Raw genomic sequence first — 14,178 nt, 5'->3', positions numbered from 1 at the left:
GGCAAGGGGACCATCTCTGACTCCCTTAAGTCAGGGGTATTGGAATTAGAATTCATGCCACCTGTGTTTCTTCTGGGTGCCCCGGCTTCTCTCTCTTCCTAAAGCCACCTGCCAGCATTCAGTGTTTGCCCCTGTGTTCCCTGGCTCAGCCTGGTGACGTCAGGTGCTTATTTCTCCCTGCGGGGCCCCACCCAGAGAATCCCACAACACCAGACCTTGAGGATCGCCCAGCTTAGCTCCCTCTCCCTCTTCTTCCAGGCCAGGAAATGGAAGCCTGGAGAAAGAAGTAAAGTGCCTTTTCAAGGTCATCCAGAAAGGTAGAAGCCAACAGTTGAACTGGTTGTTGCATTTATTTTGGTCAGGTATGACTAAGCCTGGGAGTAGCGGCAGAGGTTGACCTCGTGCCTTCTATGAATTCTCTTGGTTGTGTAACGTGGAGATACGTATGTATGAGGAGAGTCCTTTTTTTATTTAGTTGTGCTACTGGCAAGTTCTGTGATTCCCCTGGCATCAGAAATGTTAATAGTTAACATTTGCACAGTGCTTTATGGCTGATAAAATACACTCATATACTTGATTTTATTTACCCCTTGAAATAGTCCTTCCAGGTCGTTATGATAATTATCGCCATTCTTTTACAGATCAGGAAACTGAGGCTGAACGTGACTTGTTCAGAGTGACACAGTTACCACTAGGCAGATTTAGGAGTTGAACTTATATTTGTGTGATTCGTAAGTATAGCAAAGTGGCCCAGCTGATATGTGCCACATTTGGAGAATTCAAAGTTCAGGACATAGCCGTCCTCTGTGCAGAGGTGGAGGAGGAGGGCATCCCCAGGGCTGACGGTCACCAAGGCCCACCTGAATAGAGATGGCAAACCCTCAATTCAACCGGGTTCTCCAAATGGCAGGTAACAAGATAGTATGGGAGCAATAATGATGCCTCTTCCAGGAAAGCTTTGTCACCTTCAAAGTGTTCTCATATTATCTCATGAGAGGCCCGAGGAAGACCTAATCCTCCCGGTTACATAAGAGGCCCAGGGAGCCGAGCAACTTGTTGAAAATCTGCAAAGCCAATGAGTGATGGAGCCAGGACGAGAACCCACAGTTCCTCAATTCCAAACTCTTTCTACTTCTTTTTAGGGCAGCTGGGTCTGGAGGGGGTCCCTGATCCTGAGGCATGAGCAAGGGCCAAGGGTGGCATGTTCCAGCAAACTTCCTTGCTTGGGAGGAACCAAGACAGTGTGCCGAGGTTTCCCTTTAAGCTCTGTTTTTGAGCTCTGCCAGCAGAAGGCACTTCAATTGCTCCTCCGACCTGTACCCAGCCTGGCTCCCTGGGAGCCTTCTCTGCCGCACTGTTGCTCAAGGGGAAGCGAGAAATCAGAGGGGCGGTAAAGCATTTAAATTGGTTCCTGAGTTTAGCAGGATTCTTTCATCTGTAGTCGCCAGATGTTTACTTGTGTTTACAATTCAGTGAGAAGATAAAGATTACACAGAAAGGACCTCAAAGCATCCCAGGCTTCCAGAACTGGAAGAGACTTCCGAGATTCTGATAGTCAGAATCAGAATTGTCAGTCAGGGCTTAGTCAGTCACTGAATGATTAGCACAGGGAGATCAGCTCGGTGCTTTGCGACCACCTAGACGGGTGGGATAGGGAGGGTGGGAGGGAGATGTGAGAGGGAGGGGATATGGGGATATATGTATATGTACAGCTGATTCACTTTGTTATAAAGCAGAAACTAAGACACTATTGTAAAGCAATTATACTCCAATAAAGATGTTAAAAAAAAAAAAAGAAAGATGGGAGAGATCCCCCGTCCCCCCTTCTTCACTGATTGTTCTGGGAGAAATGCCTTCTACCTGGAGATGGGGAATGGCTGGTTGGTCTCAGAGGGAGGTAGGTAGAAAAGACCCTAACTGCACCAGAATTTTATATTTTATAGCATTTTCCAGTCCTGCTCCCTCTTCAATTCCAGAGAAAAGGCAGGATATAAGATAGATGAAGAGGGCTATATTCTCCCTGCATCTGAAACCTAGATCCACAGGTAAGGATACGGGAAAGATTTTCATTACAGCCCATTAAAAACCCAAGCCCATTTATAATACAGTGTCTTTGCACGCTAAAGACACTTCCTGGCAAGGACTCAGTGGAACATGGAGGATATTGTTTTAATCGGCCGTGATTTACATTTGTGCCAACTAATGAAAATCTTCTGATTATATTCAGCTGATTAATAACCACCCATGCCCAATCATAAGAAAATAGTCTATTCTTCCATAAGAGTAATATTCATATTAAAACCTACCAGAAAATACTTATAAATTAGTGGAATATTTGAGCAATATTTTTAATGGTCTTGTGGGCCTCCATTGTATCAGTGAAGGAATCTATAGGTAAGCAGTTCTCTGGGAACGTTCTGATCTACCACCCAAGACTGGGATACTTCCTGTGTGTTGAATGTTACATCAGGCTTTGCAGATCATTGTGAGAGAAGCAGCAGACAGAATTCTTCACTGTGAGGTGCTTGCCGTCTAAAAATATAGCTGGACAGACACCAACAAAATAAACACACACACAAGTACAGCCTCTCGGAACCCCTCTTACAAATATTTGAGTGCATTCTACATGCCAGGTGCTATTCTAAGGCTTAAGGAATATAGTGATAATACAGGGAAGGTCTTTGCCTTCAAGGAATAGATCTATACGTTCTGATGACTTATCCAATCCCACTTCCCTGACTTTGCTCCTGCCATCTCCTCCGTCTTGACTGTCTCCCCTATGCTGTCCTGGTTATCTGAATTCCACCCATTTTACACGGCCTGGGCTCTACCGCTCCTGTGAAATCTCCTCTTACCCCAGAGATCTCTTCTTCCTCTGCCTCCTTGAACGCTCACTGCCTGCTCCACTTTCTGGTCACACACAGACGCTCTGCTATTGCTAATTATGTGTTCACGTGTTTCTGAGTTGTCTTCTTATGGGCAGAACTTGGATTTTCTTCATCCTTGAATCTCCTTTACTCTCCAGTGCCTAGCATGATGCCTTGTGTGTATTAGGTACTCAAAACATGTTTGTTAATTGGTTGATTTTTAAATATTATACATGCACTACAAGCTTAATGGTTAGGGGGAATTAGTGAAATATATATAAAAAAAGACAACCCACTCGTTCAAAAAACTTCAAGTGATACAGTGTCTGAAATCCCATCAGTAGAGATTCATGCCTTTGGAAAAGATTCCTCTCATTTTCTAAAAAATACTCAGTTTAATACATTAAACTGAGTTTATTTACTTAAGTTATTAGTGACATCAGTTTTATTCTCCAATAGACACAAGAACTGCATTGGGTAAGAGTAGAGCTGGATTCTTAAACAGCAGAGTCCTTGCTATGTATCAGGCACTGTGCTTGGTGTTGGGGTCCAAAGATGACTGAGACACAATCCCGTCATTGAAAAGCTTATATTCTAGTCACCAGAATATTTTATTATCATTTCTTCAGGGGCTATGACGAAACCAAGCACAGGCATTGAAACAGCCCACCCTGGAGGATTGAGGGGAGGCTTCCTGGAGGAGTCATCAAGGAACATTCCTGCAGGCCTTCTGTGTCTGAATGCTTTCCCTCTTCTCTGCTTGTAAACCCTTTTAGGTGCCTCAAGACCCATCTCAAATATCACGTCTTCTGAGAAGGTAACCCTAAGCCTCACAGGCAGAACGAATCCCTCACTCTCTGGTGCTCCTAAAACACCTCGCCCATCTTATTTTGGTGAATGTTTCTTTGTCTGTCCTCCCTACTCTCCCCCTCTAGCCCACATAGACAGTGAACTCGCAAACAGGGGACACTTTCCATTCATGTCAGTCTATCTAGCTCTAACCATGCCTGGCACATGGGAGATGGGAGGGCCACTGTATTACTATAGCTGACCGAAGACCTCTCGGACATCACTGAGTCTCTGGCTAAGGGCTGGATTGTGCATCTCCAGCTCCCAAGCTGAGTGCCAGCTGGGATGTAGGAAGCAAGAACTGCCTGCCAGCATTAGTGACAAGCTGCTTATTGATTCCATTCAGCCCAGTAAATACTTACTGAGAACTAGTTCCAATAAGAATAAGAATCTTGCCACCACTACTAGAATGCCTACTGTGTGCCAGGTGCTTTACATACATGATCTCACTTACTCTGTGTAACAACTTTGAAAAGTGTTATCTCCTTTTACTAGCTCAGGAAAAGAGGCTCAGAGGGCTGATTTGCCCAAGGTCACGTATCACACAGAGTGGTCTGAATGTAAAGTATATCTGCTGAGTCCTGCTCCAATTCAACATAGGGATTAAAAGTATATCTCCTGAGAGGTGAAAACAAAGGTTCAGGGGGCATACAAGATTCAGGGAGTGCCCATGAGAAGGTGGTAATCAGAAAGCCTTCATGGAGGTTGAGGCAGATCTGGCCAATGAATGAACTGGAAAAAACAAACAGAAAGATCTTGAAGAGGTGACCTTCTTGATACTACATAGGATGCACCAATGCCTGTAAGCAAGGACGCAGAAGGGGTGGTGGAGCCTTAGATATCCCACTCAGGGGTCCTGCATGGGGGGATCTCCAGACTTACACATGTTTCCTCTCTCTTGTGCAAGAGATGGGGGAGAGGAGTAGGTGCTCTGAGGTGAGCCATCCCTAAGGTTCGGGTGCTGAAAGTGCATCCCACACATCCTTCCAAGGCAGGTGGAGAGGATCTGTGTCCCACCCCCTTTCTCCCCAAAGTAGAGGAGATGACCCTTCGCTTCCCCACTAGGTCTTGTCTTGTCACCTTAGGGTAGGGGGATGTCTTTCTCTCCCAGCATTGAGGAAGGGATAGTTCTTTTTCATCTCACCATAGGGTGTGTGTGTGTGTGTGTGTGTTAGTGCGGGCGGATTATCCCTTCCTCCCTCACCTGGGGGTTGGGAGAATGGCACCTTTCATTCAGCTTTGGGAAAATTATTTCTCACTACAGCGTGTGTGTGTGTGTGTGTGTGTGTGTGTGCATGTCCGCGCGCGCGCGCGAGGGGAATGGCTTCGTTCACACCTCAGGGTGGGGAGGTTGACACCTTTCTTTCCTCCAAAGGGAGTGGGGACAGTTTCCCTCTCCTCCATCTCGGGTGGGACATGGTTCTTTTCTCCCCCAGTCAAAAAGGTTGTAAGGGCTCTGGGCTCCCTTGTCCCTACTCTTGGGGAGCAGGACTAGCTTCCACGCCCTCCCCAGAGAGCCACGCTCAGGTCGCAGGAGGCCTGGTCCTCCCCAGACCGCGAGTTCCCCAACGCCCGAAGGACCGCTGCTCACAGCCGGCTGCACCGGCTGCGAGTGTGGGGCGGTGCCGGCTCTGCGGCGCGGGGCGGGGCAACCCGTGGTCCCGCCCACGGCTCCGCCCTCTCCCTGGCGCTGAGCCTCGCACCTCCCCGCCCTCCCGGCCCAGTTGGCCGCGGCTGTCTGCTTGGCTCGCGCGCCGCGGACCGAGCCTCAGCCGCCTCAGTCGCCTCAGTCCCCGCCGCCGCTTCCGTCTCGCCCTCCGCGCCTCCCGGCTCCGCCGCCTCGCGCGCCCTCAGCCCCTCAAGCCAGATGATGAACTTCCTGCGGCGCCGGCTGTCCGACAGCAGCTTCATCGCCAACCTGCCCAATGGCTACATGACTGACCTGCAGCGGCCGGAGCCCCAGCAGCCGCCGCCGCCGCCGCCCCCCGGCCCGGGCGCGGCCTCGGCCTCGTCTGCGCCCCCGGTCGCCTCGCCGGGCCCCGAGCGGAGGCCGCCGCCCGCCCCGGCGCCCGCGCAGCAGCCCGCGCCGCAGCCGGCTCCGGCGCCGTCGGTGGGCAGCAGCTTCTTCAGCTCGCTCTCCCAGGCGGTGAAGCAAACGGCAGCCTCGGCCGGGCTGGTGGACGCGCCCGCGCCCGCGCCCGCCGCCGCCAGGAAGGCCAAGGTGCTGCTGGTCGTCGACGAGCCGCACACCGACTGGTAGGTGACCGGCCGCCGCCGCCCGGGGCTCGGGGCCGCTCCAAGGATGCTCCGGCTCCCAGGGAGGTGTCAGAGCAACGAAAAGGAGGGTGTGGGGTCCCGCCGCGAGGAGAGGGGGTCCAGTGAGCGTGTGTGTGTCGCGGGCGGGGGGAGGCACTGGTCAACCTGGAAAGGTGAAGCCTGTGGTAAAATAGTCCCTCAGTTGACTCAAATCCCCCCAACACATAAATGCTGGAGCTACTTTATCCAACAGGGAAGAGTCTTAAGAAATAGTCTTTTTTTTGAGGGAGGGGTGGAGGGAACAGACTTTTCTGCCTCGATACATCAAAGCTGACGTGAAAAGGGTCCCAGCTCCCCTGAGGGACATTAAGGCCAACAAGAAAGGTTCTGCTTTATGGGCCCCGGGGCGAATCAAGAATGGAAATGGGTATTTGGGGGCGGGGAAGGGAGAGGGCGAGGGGGTGTTTTTTTACTTGGTCCGATTAAGGCTGGTGTCAGTACTGACATCAAAGTTGATTAGATCACAAATGTGGGAGCCCAGGTGTACATGGACTTGTTCCCGTGCAGCATGGTGAACTCGTTTAAGAATAATACAATTCTTGTATTTTCTGCAGCCCCCAATATTCTTGTATTTTGCCAAATCCCCAGTTTGTGGATTAAAAAAATTGGGGGGGAGGTATGTGTTTTGGGGTGGAAATGATGGTGGCTTCTTCCAGCTGGAAGGATGATGACCGAGGTATTTTGCATCATTAAATATTCTGGATCATTAAAGGGACACAAATAAAAAGAGATGTGCCTTAATGCAGACGATGGGAAACTTAAAACATTTTTCTTTTTTTTTTTTTAAGGGATATTCTAACTTGGAATGGTGAAGGCTGAGGGAATATGTGACCTCTAGTCGATAAAAGCATGAATGAAGCCTATTTCAGACAAATTAGTTAAAAGAGGCTCTGTTTTATGGAGGAGGAAGTTGACCCAGGGGATGGTTAGGGGGGGAGGTGATAGTGGGATTGACTGGTGAAGGGCTTGAAGGGGTGAAGAGGTGAGGAAAAGGGGTTGCTTTTTCTTCTGGAACATGGCAAGGGTTTTTTGTTTGTTTGTTTTTTGTTTTTTTCCTTTCCTCACAAGAGTTGGGGTTGGAGACTAGACCTAAGTCTTTCCTCCCAAGAGGGAGGCACAGAGGGACCACAGAGCTGTTTATCTCCATTTCCTCTTCTGGCTGCTTCCCTGGTTTTCTCTCTCTCTCATTTTCTCACTGGGAGACCCGGACGGAGAGAGTGCTGGCGTGGCTGTGATAAAAGTGAGATGTAGATGTGGAGATGCTACTCCTGCTGACTTGTGTAGTTGGCTTTTTCTTAGGACAGCAGAGTAGAAAACCTGAAGGGACCCCTGTAAGGAAATGTCACAGGCACACACACGAGTGTAACGGGGAAAGTAAGAGAGTATATGATGGGGCCGTTGGCAGTCCCCTAGGAGAATTACTCTAACCCAGTTCAAATCAACAAGTGCTTATTAAGTGGGAAGGGAAGGTAGCTAAGCTTTATTGAGCATCTGTTATATGCCAAACCCTGTACTAGGTGCACTAATATTTGTTGAATTTTCACCACCAAACTGAGGCTTAGAGAAAGTAAGTAATGTGTTCACAGTCAAATGGTAGAACCAGAATTTGAACTTAGGCCTATTTGACTCCACTTTTGCCACTCCATTATGTTATATTGCCTCATTGTTATTATTATATTATTAGCAATATTAATAATTGGCCCCCTCTAGGGGCTAGGCAGTGTACGGGCCTTACAGAGAACTCGCTCAAATTTGGGAGACAAAATGAAAACATGAAACAGTCAACAAAAAGGAATCTAGAATAATTAGTTGAGACTGGTGTTTCAGGCTTTCAATAAACGGAGTGATTAGAGTTATTGAGAGTAAGGGTCAGAGTAATTGGAGAAAGCTTCACAAAGGATGAGTCTTGAAGAAAGACCAGGAAAGGAGGGGAGAAATGAGAATGAAATTGGTGCTTCATTTTTTATGCACGAATCTGACCCTCCTATACCTGGTCCTGATCTCCTTTCCTGTTGAAGACATTTGTTTTGGGTGTAATTACTCGTTAGGTACCCACAGGTAGGAAGACACTCATTTGTATGGGTATGCGTTTATAACTGCTTCAGTGGCTTGGGATTTGAAACTCTCCTCGGATAGTATTATTCTCTAGGAAGACTGCCTGCCTGGCATGAACCACAGAATTTGCCTTGCCCAGGAGACTAGACTTCTGATGGAAGAAATAGAAGCCACTTTCCTGTAGGCTGATTCCCAACTGCTTTCTGATTTTCTCTAAAGTAATAACATTGATTTATTAAAACTCATAAACCCAGTTTGAGTCTAGTGCTTGACAGCAGTTCTGTGCTTCTGTGTTTCTGTGCTTAATGGCAGTTCTCAGAATTTTGCAGAGTCTGTCTTCTTTTAAGGTGTCTGTATTTGTTAAAAACATCTCAGTTAAACATTGGTGAGTGGCTTTATTGAAAGGTCTCTATGAGTTAAGGCACAGATGCCTGTTTATGACAAGCTCAGTGACTTAAAAAGGTGCTTTTTGCTCTAAAGACTGATTTTAATAGATTTGTCTCACAGTTTAAGCTACCTAGATAGTATTCTGTGAGCAGGTGTCATACATGCCCGATATTATTTTCCTGGTGCTTGAATAGGAAGTCAGAGTATAGCCTCCCAGTAAAATTTAAGAATATTGGTCCCATTTGAATTATGGAATGCTAAAATACGGAGGGTTTTAACAAGTATTTAAATAATTGGAGATTTAAAGGAGGGCTTACAATAGGCAGCCTCTCAGAGCAGCCTTGATACACAGCAGATTCTTTTGAATTTCTGTAGTGTAATTGTGGGCAATGGAATCTGGGGATCTTATCACTGACCAGGTTGATGGGAAAATCGGAGGGTGTTTCTCTCTTTCTTTTGCTTGAAATGTGTTTTCATTGGTTGCCTGAGATCTTTAGGTTAATTGCACATTAACGGATCACTGAAAAATATTTCTGTTCCACTAAAATGTGATATCAAGCTCATTATATACCTTTTTAGTTAATTATTGCTAGTTTAAAAAATATATATATATATGTATGCCTGAAAATGCATGTCTTCTTTCAAGGTTCGTACCTAAATTAGAAGTGCAGTTAAGATTACATTTTAACAATCTTTGTGCTTAAACAAGGAACAAGCGTCCATTTGTATATATTGTTTCTTCTGTGTTTTACCTTCTCACTGGTTATGAGGTAAGTTTTCTCTCAGATTCTCCCCTGCCTCTGTTCCAGTGATTCCAATTCCAGTGACCAAGTGAGCTTTTTCAACCTCGAATGTCTCAGTGTTTGAATTTGAAAATCAGTATAACAGGCATTCTAGAGATTATCTAGAGTATCTAGAGATTGCAGATTTGATAAGTCCACAGATGTTTATTGAACACCTCTGTATAGAGTATATATGCTAAGAAAAATGAGACATAGTATCTCTCTTCTAAGATCTTTCCATCTGGCTGGATAGACAAGATAAATACATTCAAAAAAAAGTTTACTAAAAACTTCCCCTTGTATTTGAACTATGGTCCTTGGATCAGCAGAATAGGCATCAACCAGGAGCTTTTTGAACTGCAGATTATCGGGTCCCACCTGACGCCTACTGAATCACACTTTGCATTTGAATAAGATCTCCAGGTGATTCACATGCACATTAAATTTAAGATGCACTGAACTAAAGGGTATGTGATTAGTGCTAAAGATGTGGCAACAACACCAAGTACTATCACTTTTTGAGCAACTGCTATATGTCACATGTGGTACCGAGCTCTTTACAAATAGCATTTAATCCCTACCACAACAATGTATTGTACTGTAGATGTTTAAAAGAGGGAGAGATGGATGTGGGCTAGAATGGGAAGGGAATGCTTCATGGAAATAGTGAGATTTGACCTGAGCCTTGAAGAATTTAAATCAAAAGAGAGAGGTTGCCTCAGACAGTCCAGACAGTCGATGGTATAAGGAAAGTGCACTGGTAGAAAAGAGGGAGACAACGAAGAGACTCGATTGATGCATTATCTGGGAAGCGCCGGTTCCCATTCTTTTCTGGTCAGTCTTTGGGCATTTCATTAAGAATAGGGGAAGTACAGAAGTCTGGACCAGTGCTTGTGTGTAGTTCTAGAAAAATATTTGAATTGGGGGGAAAGCTCCAGTGAGGTTTGAGGCTTCTCTCTGCCAAATATTTTATCTACCTGTCCTGTTTCTAACACAAACATACTGATTACATTGAATTTCATTGTTCATAGCAACAGTAGCTTATAGCTTAGAATTCTAGGTTATTAGTGCTGGAAGATAATCCGGGTTACTTTATAAATGGGGGAAATTTAAAAAATAAATTTATTTATTTTTTTGGCTGCATTGGGTCTTCGTTGCTGCACGCAGGCTTTCTCTAGTTGCGGCGAGTGGGGGCTACTCTTCATTTCGGCGTGCGGACTTCTCATTGTGGTGGCTTCTCTTGTTGTGGAGCACGGGCTCTAGGTGTGCGGGCTTCAGTAGTTGTGGCACACAGGGTCAGTAGTTGTGGTGCAGGGGCTTAGTTGCTCCGCGGCATGTGGGATCTTGCAGGACCAGGGCTCGAACCCGTGTCCCCTACATTGGCAGGTGGATTCTTAACAACTGTGCCAGCAAGGAAGTCCCATAAATGGGGGAAATCTTGTTCTGAAGAAGCAAAGTGGCTTGTTCACATTTACTCAGAACTAGGATCTAGAACTTCAGTCTTTCTTCTAAGCCCAGAGAAATGGAACGATTTGCCCAAGGTCAAATAAGAAGTTAGTGAGAGAATGGAAACCAGAATTCGCATCTTCTGACTCTTAAGTTACTCTATGAGTAGATTCTTTAAATTTAAACTTTTTCCTCCTTGAAAATTCTGTTTGTGTCTGCTGCTTTTAAAGAGTCACTGTGGAGTTGTAAGTGCTTAAAAAAGAACCACATGAGCATATTGCACTATATCCCCACTAGCAGTTTCACTGTCTTATTTGTGTTATTGTTGTTTCAGCAAAGGTCATTGTAAAATGGTTGAAGGAGACTCTTAATTAGAGAGCTAGTCATCAAACTCCAACGATACAATGAAGTTAGTAGGACTGCGCTACTACGATGACCTTCCTTTCAGGGACCCATTTTTACCTTAGTGTCCCTGTCTGCCTAAGATTGCTTACTGTCTTTCTGTACCCAAGATGAGGGCTATGGTAACATTAGCCTTTTCAATATCTTGCTAAGCAAAATGTATGTAATGGAGGCCTAATTAGCAAGTTTTCCAGAATTGCCTACCTTCCCCTCACATTTACAAAACAGTTTTAACTGGGATATGTTCAGTGCAGTGGAGCATCTAAACACAAGCCAGGTGCTGGGGATATAAGGTCAAGTTGGGCATAGGCCTTGTCCCCTGGGATCTTCCAGTCCAGTAGGGGAGAGGACAGACATTTAAATAGGATTTTAGTACAGTATGGTAATTAGTATGCATAGGATGCTGTGGGAGCAGAGAGGAATGAAGACGTGGTGGTTAGAAATGTTTGTACCATTAAAAATGTGCCACTGTGTATTCTTTGATAAACCACTTTGCCTCTTTGGAGTTTGATTTTCTAAACTCTGTCAAGTGAGAGGATTGAAACATTCTCTAAGATCCTTTACAGCACTACATTATTTCCATGTTACAATTTTTGTGCCATTTTCTTTCAAAAGCTTTAGCTCTATGATTTATTCTATGTGGTAATGCTTGTAAATCTTTGGAAGGGGGGGCATAGGTCAGTACATGGCTCAACATGTCCTTAGATGAAAAGCTCATCTTCGAGTACTCTCCATTCAGTACCCCTTTCTTACAGTGTTGCTACCATGTGGTATCCTGAAATAAAGGGGCTAATCCTGTAATGCTCACTGTGTATGTTTCCTACTCAGTAATGGGAATTGTGGACTTGTGGTTGAATTCCTGTCTCCCTGATAGCTCTAAGAACTTTTGTATACATATGTTGAAGTGTTGGCTAACAGCATTTATTTCCTGATCCCTGCCATGTGCACTGTGTTGTACAGTTTGCACAACATATTCATACCCAATGTCTCATTTTATCTTCATAATGATGAACAAACAAACTCATAAAAGTAGTCGCTTTCCAAATATTAAATAGCTATTAAGCTCTCCAGCTTGCCCTTTTCTGATGTGCATGAACACCCCACGCTTGCTCTTCCTTCCTTTCTGGAGAACAGCTATTGTGCTCTCTGCTTCTTCCCCTCTCTCAGCCTAGGCACTAAGATGTCTTTGTTTACTGGAGCCTTTCTCAGATTTTAGAGTCTGTTCTTTCTTTTTTCTTTCTGTCCAGGACCATTCTTCCATTCCATTCCTCCCAAGCACAGCTTTAATCCCTTTCCAGGATATATACCTCTCATCTGTTTCTCCGCTCAAGGGGTCTAACAACTTTATGCAGTAACTTTAGCCCGATTTAATCCTACAAAAAGAGGCTTGGGCTTTGTGGGGGGGAAATGGAAGTCCCCTTTCTCTCTTGTGGACTTGAATCCTTAGAGGGCCCTAATATTAATAAAAGCACAGCTGAAGACTGTTTTCTTTTACACTTCCAGGTTTCAGTGATATAGAATGAGTTTTTTGTTGTTCTTGTTGGACCCTGTGATGTGACTCAGGGACACATATGGGTATAATTCCCTCTGCAGTCCCTATCACCCCCTGAGGAATAGCCAATGATGAGAATTTAAGTTCTATAGAGTCCTATGTTTACTAACATTTTAACTGCAGGGCAAAAGGGTAGCAGTGAAAGACTGATCTGCTAATCAGTTAGCAAAGAGCTACTAACTCCAGTGTGTTAGTTTCCATGAAAGCTACAAAGTAAGTGAAATACTTGGAATCAGACAATTACATAATACATGCTTTCACTTTTGAGAACTTGTAGGGAATCTCAAGGAAGACAAAATTAGCATTGTCTAGTGGAAAGAGCATCGCAAACATTTAAAATATCTGGGTCAAGCCTCTACTCTGCCATGTAACTTTTTGTGTCACCATAGGCAGTTTAACGCTTTAAGCCGCTTTTTCTATTTCAAAAATTAGGGATTTGAGCTAAATCATTTATCTTCAGAGTCCTTTAGAAATCACTTTAGAAGTCAAGTGATTTCTAAAGGTTAGATCGTTTGACAGTATAAAGAGTTGTTCAGAGAAGGAAGAAATCGCTGTGGGCTGGTGAAGTCAGAAAATATTTCACAGAAGGGGCTAGGTCTGAGCTAGGCTTTCAAGGCTGAGTGAGATTTAGGTGGGTGAGGAAGGAGAGAGGCATTTCAGTTAAAAGGAAGAGAAAGAGCAAAATCATAAACAACAGTGAGTAAAATGTGTGTAAGGAAGCTTTAGGCTAGTCAGCACAGAGGTTTCAGGGCAGGGAAAAGAGGGAGAGAGGTTTGGATAAGCAGGGTGGGAGAAATGATGGCAATAATATCTAATGTGTCGAGTATACAATGTGCTAGGTAGGTGTTCTAAGTAGATGTATTAACTGATTTACTAAGTTATGAAATGGATTACTGTTATTAACCTAATTTTGCAAATGAGTAAACGCATAGTGAATTCAGGATTTGAATCCAGGTAGTGCGGCTCCGAGACCACGCTCTTATCCACCATGCTGTATAATCACTAGGTAACAGTGTTCCAAATTTCTCCTTGCCACTAAACACCTGGGTGTTTCTTTTCCTCAGTGACGCGGACACCTACCTGTTTTACCTCGAGCAATTTCTTGTTCTTTGTGAACTTCAGTTTCTTCATCTATAAAGAGGAGATAAAGTATTTCTCATTCTTATGAGAATCAATTGACATAAACTCTCAAACTGCCTAATGTGACTGGGACCTGGGAAATGTTCAATAAAAGTTCCACCATGACAAGCAGATTTTCATAGCAACTTTGAGGCAACAGCTTACCATATGCGTCTTTATAGGAGCCTTCAAGCCAAGTAAAGTCATTTGTAGACAGGTTTCTGTGACACTAAAAGTAATTTTGAAAAATAGGGCAAGCCTAAATGAATAGCCCTTCATTTTGGTTGGAGGAGTTTGTTGCACATAGTTTAGAAACCAATGATTACTAATGTTTGGAAACAGTCTTGGGGGAAGATGTTTTTGAGATGTGGCTTTATTTGTAGAAACTTTATACTTCGAGCAC

General features: G+C 44.8%; 1 protein-coding gene across 1 annotated transcript in view; it reads left to right on the top strand.

Annotated features, from left to right (window-relative positions):
• The first annotated feature begins 5,487 nt into the window (after positions 1-5,487).
• The window catches only part of SYN2 (synapsin II), a 170,065-nt gene continuing 161,374 nt past the window's right edge, over positions 5,488-14,178 (top strand). The window contains exon 1 of the mRNA XM_081247224.1: positions 5,488-5,972. Coding sequence (XP_081103350.1) covers positions 5,584-5,972 — 389 coding nt within the window. The 5' untranslated portion in view covers positions 5,488-5,583. The remainder of the gene's footprint in view (positions 5,973-14,178) is intronic.

The sequence above is a fragment of the Mesoplodon bidens genome (genome assembly GCF_964165515.1).
Source record: "Mesoplodon bidens genome assembly, chromosome: 10".
Lineage (NCBI taxonomy): Eukaryota > Metazoa > Chordata > Mammalia > Artiodactyla > Ziphiidae > Mesoplodon > Mesoplodon bidens.
This window is presented reverse-complemented; position numbering and strand designations above follow the sequence as displayed.